The sequence below is a fragment of the Diceros bicornis genome, chromosome 38 (genome assembly GCF_020826845.1).
Source record: "Diceros bicornis minor isolate mBicDic1 chromosome 38, mDicBic1.mat.cur, whole genome shotgun sequence".
In the NCBI taxonomy this organism is placed as follows: domain Eukaryota; kingdom Metazoa; phylum Chordata; class Mammalia; order Perissodactyla; family Rhinocerotidae; genus Diceros; species Diceros bicornis.
The window spans coordinates 26,109,047-26,122,825 of record NC_080777.1 but is presented as its reverse complement, the minus strand read 5'-3'; the positions used below and the strand labels follow the sequence as shown (position 1 = coordinate 26,122,825).

The following is a 13,779-nucleotide window of genomic DNA, read 5'->3' as shown; positions in this document are numbered from 1 at the left end:
TAGGATCTAGTACTAGATGCCTGAGTACCTTCCTTCCTCAAATTCCACTGTTATGGCAAAAACATACGAGGAAAATAAAGAATGACATTAATAAATACAACACATAATACATGCACAACAAAGTAATTTATAATCAATGTTTTGAGTCAATAATGAAAAACATAGTAATCTTTTGTTGCCCCAGGTAATGAATATCATTTGTAAAAGAAAAGTAGGTTAAAGTATTGAATATTCACTTAGGGAAGAGAGCTAAGCTATTTGTCCCAAGAAAATATGCAAACACCTTTACACTCAGTTCTAGTACCACTCTCTATATTAATTAGACTCTAACTTCATTTCCTAGGGCAAATCTACATAGGAGGAAATTTATGAGCACTCAATTCAAAGTGGAAGGTCGAACATGTAATAGGTGGGCACAGTGAAAAAAAATAAAACAATGGGCATATTGTATTGAGCACTTATGTTTTAAAAATCTTTTTATAATTCAATTTGCATACAAAGTTAATTTTGCCTGATAAAAGTGGTATTAATCAAGCAGTTTCATCACATATCAGAGTTTTATTCATAATAGATATTATAGATTGAACTGTGTCTCCCAAGAAGATACGTTAAACTCCTAACTCCCAGTATCTGTGAAAGTGACTTTATTTGTAAACAAGGTCTTTATAGATATAATCGAGTTAAGATGAGGTCATTAGGATGGGCCCTAATCCAATATGACTGATGTCCTCGTAAGAAGACGAGAAGAGATAGACACAGATGAAGAAAGTACACCATGTCATTACAGAGGCAGAGATTGGAGGGATGCAGCTGCAAGCCAAGGATTGAAGGCCACCACCAGATGCTAGGAAGAGGTAAGCAAGGATTCTACCCAGAGCCTCAAAGGGTGCATGGCCCTGTCGACACCTTGACTTTAGACTTCAAGCCTCCAGAACTATGCGAGAATAAACTTCTGTTGTTTAAGCCACCCAGTTTATGGTACTTTGTTACAGCTGCCTTAGGAAACTAATACCATAGCCCCAAACTGGAAGCAACCAAGATGACCTTCAACAGGTGAATGAATAAACAAACTGTGGTACATCTATACAATGAAATACTTTACACAGCTGGTGGAAATGCAAACTGGTACAGCCTCTATGGAAAACGGTATGGAGATTCCTCAAAGAATTAAAAATAGAAATACCCTATGATCCAGCCATCCCACTACTGGGAATCTATCCAATGAACCTGAAATCAACAATCCAAAGAGGCTTATGTGCCCCTATGTTCATTGCAGCATTATTCACTATAGCCAAGAAGTGGAAGCAACCTAAGTGTCCCTCGACTGATGATTGGATCAAGAAGCTGTGGTATATATACACAATGGAATACTACTCAGCCATAAAAAAAGACAAAATCATCCCATTTGCAACAACATGGATGGGCCTGGAGGGCATTATGGTAAGTGAAATAAGCCAGAAAGAGAAAGACAAACACTGTATGATCTCACTCACATGTGGAATATAAACCAACACATGGACAGAGAAAACTGTGTTGTGGTTACCAGGGGCAATGGGGGTAGGGGGCTGGGCACAAGGGGTGAAGGGAGACATATGTATGGTGATGGACAAACAAAAATGTACAATCCAAAATTTCACAATGTTATAAACTATTAAAACATCAATAAAAAAAAAAGAAATGAGCTATCAAGTCACAAAAAGACACGGAGGACCCTTAAATGACTATTGCTACTTGAAAGAAGCAAGTCTGAAAAGGCTACATATTTTATGATTCCAATTATATGACATCCTGTAAAAGACAAAACTATAGAGACAATAAAATGATTAGCAGTTGCCAGGGGGTCGGGGGCAGGAAAGGAGGGTCAAAAAGGGAAAGCATGGGGGACTTTTAGGGTAGTAAAACTATTCCGTATAATATTGTAATGGAGCATTTGTCAAAACCTATAGAACTTTAGAGCAAAAAGAGTGAACCTTATTGTACGCAAATTTTAAAAATCGTTTCAGAGGTGAGGGGATTCCAGGAAGGAATGTTGACTGTGACACAACAATCTAACTGTATTAGAAATATATAAAAGAATCACACAGAAGGAGGTGGGGGAAAAGGTGCTGACTTAAGTAGCATTGGAAGTAAGTGGAATGAAGACTAAAGACCAAAGGAAATGCACATCAGTACTGTACTCAAATTGATAAAGTTATTTCTACAGGATGAGGGGCTAAGAATCTGATGCTGCTACATACTTTATTTACTGTTTAAATTATATTTACTGAATTTAAACAATTAAGTAAATAGATGGCAGGTAGTGGAAACCAGGTTTCTCGCTGGTGGAGTGGGAATTTACAGATAAGCAAGTTGAAGAAGCTAGAATGATCCACATGGTATTGAGGTTAGAGACATTAATGTAAACGGGGTTAGTTTAATATGGGTACCAATGTACATATAGGTATATTTATGGAAATGTGTACATGCGCAGGTTAATAAGCACACATATGGTTCTGTGCTCTGTGAGCTGAGATGGCCTGAAAGAAATAGCAACCCAGTAGCAACAAGCACACCTGACACTCAGATCTTGGTTTCCATCATCATTCTCTAGTAAAAAGGAACCAGGGCTCATTGGAGTAATGGCTTATGCCAGGACTGGGAAGGAAGGATACAAGATCAGTCTGGAACATCTTGTAGATCCAGAAAGTGAGGAAGTTTTCAAAGAAAAAAAGAGAACCTCCCATGGATGGGGAGTCCATTAAAAGAGGACAGAAGCCAAGAGAAGGAACTCCCAGTGGCCTAAGCCAGAAGAATTTGAGTAACAAAATAAAGTAGTATTAGATTGTAACCCAGAGTATAAAATAAATATTTATGAGCCCATACTGATATAAATAAATACTTGAATAAATTCATAAATGGAGGAGAAGAGCCAAATCTCTCACTTATGTAGATACTCTTATCTCCAGTAAGGGGATCATAGCTCCCCATGCCTCAGGTGTGGGCTGCACATGGTGGCTTCCTTCCAAAGAGTGGAATACAGAGAGGGAAGAAAAAGAAGTAACTTGACAGTGGAGAAACCTGACAAACACTACCTCCCATGTGATTAAGGTCAACACCAGCTGTCATAAATCATGCTGATTGTACATATCCTTGATATAACATTATGAGAATGACACTTCACCTCTGTGGTCTTCCTCCTGATAACCCATAACTCCAGACTCACCATAAGAAAAACATCAAATAAATTCCAATATTGGAGGATCCTATAACACGCCTAAGCAGTACTCCTCAAAACTGTCAATGTCGTCAAGAACAAGGAAGACCTGAGGAACTGCCACAGCCCAGAGGAACCCAAGGATACATGACAACTAAATGTCACGTGGTATCCTGGACGGGATAGTGGACTAGAAAAAGGATAGCAGGTAAAATCTAAGGAAATCTGAATAAACTATAGACTTTAGTTACTAACAATGTATCAATATTGGTTCATTAATTGTAACAAATTTACTAAACTGATATAAGATGTTACGAATGGCTGTGGGATATAGGGGACCCCTCTGTACCATCCTTTCAATTTTTCTATAAACCTAAAGTTATTCTAAAACAATAAAGTATATTATAAAAAAGTTAAACAATGTAAGAGTTAAAAAATAATGCAAAAATGTCATGTGGAAGGAAGATATTCAATACTTATAGCAAATGCTATGAAAACTCCATCATTAATTTATTCATTTACTAACTATGCCTGGAATGACTACCCTGAGTTAGGCAGTAGCTACTCAATGACTTAGGATACGTCAGTTAGCAAAACACTCATGGTTCCTACAGCCATGTCTTACAATCTCATAGGTAAAACATAAATAAATCAACACAAAAATAATATTTTAAAATTTTGATACATACAACAGAAGAGAAATGCAAAACGCAATCTAAGTATAGACAGCGAACTTTAACCTGGTGTGAAAGAGATGGTGTGAATGGGGAAGAGTGATATTCTTATTTTCATTTTCTAAAAGGAGAAAATTGGGTTTCTCAGAGATTTCCTGATAAATCACCAGTAAAATTTAAAAAAGAACTAAAAACTGCAATTTTTCTTGTCGATTCCAATTTCAAAAATTTGATACTGTAATACTATTAACGGTAATTTTTGAAAATCACCAAGATGAAAAAAGAATGTAATTGTCTTGAAAAATCTGGTTCACCTAAGATAAGTATCAAAAAATAGGAGGTAAAATTAATTTTGCTATATGATTTAGGGAGCAGTGAGTAAACTTCAAGAAGTAGACTATTTTACTGTAAGCTAAAGTATTTCTTTACTGTAAGCTGAAGAGATTATTTATGAAGAAGCAAAGATATCTTTTTCTCACTCTAACAATTATGTAGGCACTTTACAACACGCTGCTGCAAGGATACTAACTGCACAGCGAATATCAGCTTTAAATGTTTCTACACATGTAGAATTTTAGAGAAGAGTAAGTGATCACTCCCTAATGAATGACATCAACCTTCTCTGACCTATTGAGCAAACTCAATTATTTCTTGGTAATGGCATTAAGATTGGATAAATCAGACCATATTTTATCTATTTGTTCTTTATACTTTAGGTAGATTGAAAAGAAAGTATTTTTTAAAATAACTATTCAAATTCAATTACTTAATAATTATTGATGGGTTCTAGAAGATTAGGTGGTACCCCCAAAGTCTTTGAAGTTATTCAAATAACTTTAATAATAGTTTTGCCAACCACATTTCATTTACATGCTATGACCGTGCTTTGAAGATGGGTTAAAACAATTACTTTTAAATTAATCTAGATGCAGCATTGACATAGATAATACTCAATTTACCTCCAAATTTATAAAAGACTAGTGAAATACAGCTATTAATGACTTTTCTAATTCATGGTTGCTCTAATATGATAGTTTCTTTAAAGATCTTCAAATAGATTCATATATAAAGGTTGCAAAGAGAGTTTTTATAAGGTTTATTATAAGGTGCTCTCATTATTTTAAGCAACCCCAAAATAATGGACCATAGGAAAGTCTCATGCCAAGAAAATTCTCTCTTAATACATCAAAATCCAAAAATAATAGCTCTTCTTGAATTACTAAAATCCAGTTGAGGGGGCCGGCCCCATGGTGTAGTGGTTAAGTTCGCACGCTCCGATCTGGTGGCCCAGGGTTCACGGGTTCAGATCCTGGGCACAGACCTACACACCGCTCATCAAGCCATGTTGTGGCAGCATCCCACACACAAAATAGAAGACTGGCACAGATGTTAGCTCAGGGCCAATCTTCCTTATCAAAAATAAATAAATAATAAAAATAAGAGTCAATTGATTCCATACAATAGAACCAGTTTTGCAAAACTGTGGACCAGAAATGACAACAATTGGGAGATTAATAACAAATTCATTGCATCTCCACATAAAGGGGAATTTCTACCTGCTCAGGGACGGGAAGTGAATGTCACTTCCTGAACTCTGCTCTAATGTTCCTCATGTCACATCTGCTCATCCAGAAGGAAATGAAGAGTGTAGGACATGGGACAAACAATATGAACAGCACACCCCTGGTAGGAGAGCAAGGTACCACTTTTATGAAAAAATATAGTATATGGAGCCAGAGGTGACTCTTTTCTCCTAAATTTAAGGGGACATATTTCAAAGTCCAAGAGGAAGAATCATTGATTCATTTAACCAATATGATCGTAATAACTAAAAGTTTCTGTGTGCTCATCGTGTTCTGAGCAGCATGCTAAGCGCCCTCGCATTATCGCTTCAAGCGAGTCAAGTCATGTAAGGTGAGAGCACAGATTCCAGAGCCAGACCACCAGGCTCTCGTCCCAGCTCCACCACTCACTAGTAGGAGGGTCTTGGGCAAGTTAATAAACCTCTATGTGCCTCAGTTTCTTCAGCTGTAAGGTGGAATTAACCACAAATCTACTTGAGAGTGCGGTCACTTATATTCAATGGGAATAAACATGTAAAGCTCATATTGCTTTCCTTTTCTTCTAAATGATCCCTTCAAGGAGAGAGATACATTTATATTTTATTATTCTGTTGGTTCCTAGCACCATTATGTTCTCAAGGAAGTTCTCAAGGAAGATTTATTGGGTAGTGCAGAACTCCTGATCACCTGCATTTGAAATAGAGCGCTTGTTAAGTTACAGGCTCCTAGGATCCACCCAGACATACTCAACATCTGGGGCTGGACTTGCGAAGCTGCATCTTAAACAAACATTCCAGCTCTCTGATGTGCACCAGAGCTGGAGACACACTGGCACAGCGATCTGAGTCTTGGTCTCTTATTCCGTAAATTGCGAATGATTATAATAGTATCTATCTTATAAGGTTATTGTAAGAATTAAATGGAATACAGCATATATAAAATGCTTAACACAATGCTAGCCAGTATATTAGCTATTATTTTATTCATGTGGCTGGAACATAGGATTTACGTCAAGAGTGCTAAGAAGTGATAGGGAAAAGAAGGCTGAGGCCAGGTTGGGCAAGTTTTAAAATCAGATAAAAAAAGAAAGTCTAAACTAAGTGTTTTAACTAGGAAGGCAATACCATCATATCTTGCCAGCAAATATATTAACACAGATACAAGTCTGCCTGCTTAAAATTTAAACAAAATGAGGCTTCAAATTTATTTTTTTTAAACTAATAAAAATATTGTGCTAGAGGATAAATCAAATAATTACAAAGTATTTATTTAGAGTCTATTAATAAAATCACTCACTCAGAGAGAAAACAAATTATTTGTATGTAATTATAGGTTCATAGTTACAAGACTCTCACTAAAAGAGATGTATACTTTAGAGGTTACATATTCATCCTCTTAAAAGCTAAGCGCGGGGCCGGCCTGGTGGCGCAAGCGGTTAAGTGCGCGCGCTCCGCTGCGGCGGCCCGGGGTTCGCTGGTTGGGATCCCGGGCACGCACCGAAGTACTGCTTGGTAAGCCATGCTGTGGCGGCGTCCCATATAAAAGTGGAGGAAGATAGGCACCGATGTTAGCCCAGGGCCATCTTCCTCAGCAAAAAAAGAGGAGGATTGGCGGATGTTAGCTCAGGGCTGATCTCCTCACAAAAAAAAAAAAAAAAAAAAAAAAAGCTAAGCGCAGCAAATGCTAGGAATTTTAATATATATTGCATTGAAATGATACAGTTCTTTGTTATGAATGTCCTGTAAACTGGCTTCACATTGCATTTTACGTCTCTCACCATTTCCTTTGCTCCCTTTCTCCTCCCCCCATGCACATCTCAACATCATCTTCACTTCCTATTGCATGGAGCCCACTTTAAATTTCAAGGAGGATGAATAACTATTTAAATAACAACTCTTTTCAACAAACACATCGCTGAAAAAAAATCCTCTGTGTGTGTGCGTGCACCTGTGTGTGTTGCAATCAGGTGTTTTACTGTTCATTTACTTAAAATTTGACTTGGCTTTTCTGTAATTGCCTTCAGCTACCTAGCTTTAGCATCTACTCCTATTTTCACCCAACCTCTGACATATGCTCAGCTGTAAACCACATGTAACAATCTCGCTGGCGCAGCCACAGAAGGTGACCCAGATTACACAACACTGTGCACTAATGCCAAGTCGTCTTGTTCAACGGCAGCTGCGCTGGGCTTTGCCTTATTGATATTCAGATTCAACAGACGCAAATCACACGGCCCCTCTAACAAGCACACACTCTGCCTGTCTTCATTTTAAATGTGTTCAATAGCTCCTGTCCTTCGTAAACACACAGCTGAGGCCATTCTGTCTCCTCTGATTTTCCATACTGCCATACACCTGACAAAATTATCCCAGAAACATTACTCTTGTTTTTATTTGGGGAAGTCTGTGGAATATAATATCTTCATTTATAAAACAGAAGCACATATAATAGAAAGGAAGCCCATTTCTCTCTGGCAAAAGAGACACTATGAACCACTATTCTTTGGGAAAAATTGAGACTGTCCCCTTATTATGAGAGCAAATGTTGGAATACAAAGTTCTTTAAAAGTGCAGATAAATACATAGCAACAGGAATAAAATGCAATATAGCTTGTGATTAGCTTCCTCTTAAGGGCATCAATTATAAAGTGCCAAATCTATTTTATAAAAGTGTAAACACAACAAAATAACTTCTTCTCTATGTGGCCATTTCGGTTTCCTGCTCACCACTCAAAGAGTTAAAAAAGAATACTTTCTATATCTAAATACTTATTGGAAATCATAGAATCAGAAAAATGTTCACACTGACTGGTACTACTGATCTGTGGAACACAGGACTCCCGCTTTCGCCAAATTCTTTTTACTTCTTTTTTAAGCATTATATTCTGTAGAACATGTAACATTACGGACTATTTGCAAGAAATATTTAAAAGTCAGGGAAGGTGCCAGAAGTTCAATGAATGGAAAAGGCTTACTTTTTATGTAGATGAAGGGTGAGAAACTGAGGTAGCAGATGAGAAGGCAGTTAATTTTCTTACACGCCATGGTCCTATTTAGAAGACACGCTCTGAGGCGTTGCTGGTGGTTTGGTCCCAGTGTGGTCCTGACCCCTGCACGACTCAGAAGGGAGCGGGTGCCTCGGAGTCCGCGGATGCCATCTCTGCCCCTGCCCCTCCTACAGCTCCTTCTCGGAAAACACCGGGACTTAGATCCAAAAAGCAGTTGTGCTTCTTAGCATCTTACTTCCACAGGAGGATGGGGTGATTTTTCAAACCTGGTGCAGATTTTTTCATGCTGGACTGGATTCATCCCCCCTCAGGGTGTTTCTACTAGCTTTCTTCCATTAACAATGCCTCCTCAAAAGGACCTACATTAGTTTAGTGTCTTCACTCAATTCTTAATAGAGGAATTAATTTCTGATGACTGCCTTAGCGCACAATTATTATGATTTGGCGACTCTTAAAGGGACACCCTATATTCCTACGTTGACTTTCGTCTTCAGAACACAATTCACAGACAATGTAAATTTTTCTTTTCATAGATAGTACTCTCACAGCTCAGTCAGATTTCTGTTATTGATGAAATGGACAGAGTTCTGGAGATTATTTGGGAGTAGGTTTTCTTCCATAAACCCAGAGCCCATTTTATACCGTGCTCATGATATGTATATCCTCTGGGATCTCTAAAATTTCTGTTTTACCGTAAATGTTGAATGCAAACATGTTTCCTTACTTTTTATATATACTTATTACAGATACTACAGCATTTTTCTTCAGATTAAATTGTTCAAGTCCTTAAGATTGTATTATTTTTAGACACTTCATGGAGACGTCTATTAGTTAGAATTGAAATGCTTATTCTCTGACTGAGATTAGTACTAGTATATAGCCTTTGTCCATTGTTAAAACTGGTTGTTTGTTACACTTAAAATGCAATTTATATGACAGATTTTGTATAAAGCTCAATAGCTCTGTCAGGTATTTGCATACCTTGAAGTCTTTATATTTCTTGCCGTGTATCTAAACTGGGAATAATATTTTGATAGTTATCTTAATATTTTCTACTAATGTTATCTCTGACTTATTCCAAGCGAATTTTACTTGCCATGGTGGCATTTATCCATTTAAAATTATTTATTTCTTACAGAGTTCATGACAGTTATTATTTTTAAAGATTTTTCCCTATCATGCAAATAATTTAATTTGAGCAATTTAACAGAGTAAAATAAGGTCAGATTACAGAGGCATCATTAATCCTCTATTCTAATCCTCATATTTTATCAATTGGAAAATTGAGATGTAGAGCAATTATACTGTCTGCCCAGAGTCATCTAGTGAGTTAGTCGCAACATTAGGACTAGAGTCTCCCCATTGATTTCTAGAACATTATTCCTCCATAAACCCTGTGGATTCCTTTTCCATCTTTATTCTTATGTATTCCTTCATGCTTTTTGCAACAATCCCACTCTGGGAAGTCCACATACTGGACCAACCTAATCTTTCATTTGTCCTAAAAAAGGCCTCCAGGGAGGGATGAATGGGCAGAGAACAGAGGATTTTTAAGGCAGTGAAAATACTCTGTATGATACTATAATGATGGATATCTGTCATTATACTTTTGTCCAAACCCATAGATTGTACAACACCAAGAATGAACCCTAAGGTAAACTGTGGACTTCGGATGATTATAATGTGTCAATGTAGGTTCACCCTTGGTAAAAAATGTACCATTCTGGTGAGTGATGTTGATAAGGGAGGAGGATCTGCATGTGTGGAGACATCGCTGTACCTTACTCTTAGTTTTGTTGTAAACCTAAAACTTCTCTAAAAAAAAATAAATTCTTAAAAAAAAAAATCCAAAGGCCTCCACCTTGAACCTCAGTGCTAAGAGAGTCACAGCATATAAGGCCGCTTGGTAGAAGGGACACAAAATGAATAGCTGCAGACATAAAATCTGATGGTATTAGAAAACTTTCCATAAAGTGTGTTTAGTTAGGAATGTCACAATTAAAGAGACAAATAAATTTAGAGTTTTTCAAAAGACAAAAATATCAAAGATAATAAATAGTTGGGGAAATATTTTATACAAAGAATGGTTGAAGGAATCATATACATTGAGCTTGAATACAGGGAAATTAAGGGATGTAGCCATTAAACAAATGAGTGAATGGCTAATGTGTCAGATTTGAGGCATGTCGGGAAATTTTTTTAAAAGATGTAGTATTTAAGCTGCATTTTCAAACATAAGTATAAGTACAACAAATAAATAGAGGGAGAGTGGTGTTTAAGGGTACTGCAGGAAAAGGGTACATGGGTAGGAATAGAGGCATTACATGGTTGGGCAGACCAAGGAACTGCAAATGTTCTGATATTGCAGAAACACAAGTGTGAAGAGATGTCAGCACATAAGACTCAATAAACCACAAAATCAACATATTTTAACTTTCAGTATGAAGAAGGAAACCCTTAATAGATTTTAAATAGTGAATTAGCATAATGAGATTTGCATTTAGAAAAATGACTCTAGTTGCAAGTAGCAGTGGTTGGAAGGGGGCAGATGAGAAGCATGGAAACTAGTTAGAAGGATGTTGCTGTGACCCTCCAAAGAGATGATGAGTGCCTGAACTACAGCAGTGGGGAGGGCAAGGAAAAATCAGGTAAAAGTAAACTAGATAGACCTAAAGGACCTCTGTAAGGAATAAGACAACAGGAAAGCTATAATTTGTACCAGCTTGAGTACTAGGCCACTCACAGAGATGAAGAATATAGACAAGGGCTTTCAGACAAGAAGCAACAAGCACTCTCCCCACAAGTCAAACACACTGATATATATTTGTATTTGGACAAAATATAACTTTGTGAAAAATACATGGTGAGCTCAAAAATAAAAAAGGGAAGTATCTAATTGGGACAGATAATTCTTGTCTTTGGCTTCATGCAGGAAGCCCAATTCCAATTCCTCCCATTGGCTCTGGAATGTAGAACAGAAGTGGGACACCTACTCTTGAATGTGGATAGAAAGGGAATTATTCATGAGAAAGAGGAAACCCAAACCCGCCCCAGGTGTGAAAGTAGGTCCCAACTTGCATTGAACATGAGGTGCAAATTCTAAGCCAAAAATCTGATTTACAAAAAAGAGGAGGCTGGCTGGTGGTGTAGTGGTTAAGTTCGGCACACTCCACTTCAGTGGCCTGGGTTCGTGGGTTTGGATCCCAGGCATGGACATACACCACTCATTAAGCCATGCTGTGGTGGTGACTCACATACAAAATAGAAGAAGACTGGCACAGATGTTAGCTCAGGGCCAATCTTCCTTAAGCAAGAAGAGGAAGATTGGCAACAGATGTTAACTCAGGGCCAATCTTCCTCACCAAAAAAAAAAAAGAGAGAGAGAGAGAAAATATTGGTTTGGGAATAGGGATATCAATGGGCCCATGAGATAAGACTAATAGGAACCATTATGTGGGGATGCTACAATTCAAAATTCATACAGAGTTTCATGGAAGGCAACCTCTACTGAAGATGAGCTCATGGTCTAAAATTATAGATCAAACTGGAAACCCACTGCCACAAGAGACATCAGACGTGAGAATGGGGAACATTCACACTCAAAAGACTCAAGAGATTGGAGCTATCTGAAAAGAATTGAAAATAACACCACAAAATAAGTCTGTTCAAATTTTACAAGATTTCAGTGGTATTTTTCACAGAAGTAGAAAAAAAAAATCCCTAAATTTATGTGGAACCACATAAGACCCCAAATAGCCAAAGCAATCCTGAGAAAGAAGAACAAAGGGGGAAGCATCTCACTTCCTGATTTCAAGCTATACTATGAAGTGATAATAATCAAAACAGTATGGCACTGGCATAAAAGCAGACACATAGACCAATGAAACAGGATCAAGAGCCCAGAAATAAACCCATGCATATACGGTCAACTATTTGGCAAGGGAGCCAAGAATGTTCAATGGAGAAAAGACATTATCTTCAATAAATGGTGCTGGGAAAATTGGATATTCACAAATAAAAGAATGAAATTAGACCCCTATCTTACACTACTCACAAAACTTAACTTGAAATGGATTAAAGACTTAAATGTAAGATCAGAAACCATAAAACTTCTAGAATAAAACAGGAATAAAGCTCCTTGACATAGGTCTTTTTAGCTCACTATGAAGTCATTGTTTTAGTTGAGTTGATCTAGACTTGATTTATACAAAACAGTCTCTCTGTGACTAGCCTGCCCCTTTTCACTAATCCAACCAGATTTACTAAAATAAAAAAATTGACATTGACTACCTGGCTCACATGGTCATGGGTACTGGCAATACAGCAACAAATGAAACAAAGTCATTGATCTCATAGAGGTAGGAAAAAGACAATAAAAATAAATAAATATGTAATAAATATATTTCTGGTGGTAAGCCCTAGTGAAAGAAATTAATTGGGATATGAAAAACTGTGTGTGCTAGGGAGGTGGAGGATTGCTATTTTACATAAGGTGATCAAGGAAGATCGAGTGAGATAAGAGCAGAAACCTGAAGGAAGTAGAGGAGTAAGCCATGTGGGTTACTTTCAAAAGTAATCCTCCCGTTACCCCTAACCCTTTAGGAAGAGATTTCCAGGTGGGGATATCATCAAGGGCATTTGAGGTGGGAGCGTGCTTGATGGGTTTGAGAAACAGCAAAGAGGCCACTTGCTTGCAGATGGAGCAAGGATAAGACTAGTTGAAGACATCAGAAAGACAAGCAGGAGCTGGGTCTTGGCAGACCCTTGAAGCCATTGTATCCCTTGGTTTTTACTCTGAGTGAAATGCGGAGTCATTTCAGGGTCTTGAAGGAAGTAGCAATAGGATCAGATTTATACACTTAAAGGATTACTCTGGGGGCCGGCCCCGTGGCTTGGCGGTTGGGTGCGCACGCTCCACTGCTTGCCGCCTGGGTTCGGATCCTGGGCGCACACCGACGCACCGCTTCTCCGGCCATGCTGAGGCCGCATCCCACATACAGCGGCTGGAAGGATGTGCAACTATGACATACAACTATCTACTGGGGCTTTGGGGGGAAAAATAAAAATAAATAAAATTATTTAAAAAAAAATAAAGGATTACTCTGGCAGCCATGTGGATAATAGGCTATTTAGCAGGGCAAGGTAGAAACTGAGAGACCGGTTAGAAAGTTATTGAAGAATCCAGGCAAGAACCAGCAGTGGGGACCAAGGTGGTGCTAATTGGGGTGGTGAAAACCGTTCAGATTCTGGAGATATTTTGAAGGCAATGCCAAGGATCCTTTTCTGATGAATAGAATGTTTGTGGTTTGAGAGAAGGCATGAATAAACATAACCCAAAGAGAT

The 13,779-nt window shown here is 37.9% G+C and overlaps 1 protein-coding gene across 1 annotated transcript in view; it reads right to left on the bottom strand.

Annotated features, from left to right (window-relative positions):
- CRB1 (crumbs cell polarity complex component 1) overlaps nt 1–8,473 on the bottom strand; it is a 202,575-nt gene extending 194,102 nt beyond the window's left edge. The window contains 1 exon segment of the mRNA XM_058533903.1: nt 8,404–8,473. Within this exon segment, the coding sequence (XP_058389886.1) occupies nt 8,404–8,473 (70 nt within the window).
- Between the last annotated feature and the right edge of the window lie 5,306 nt (nt 8,474–13,779).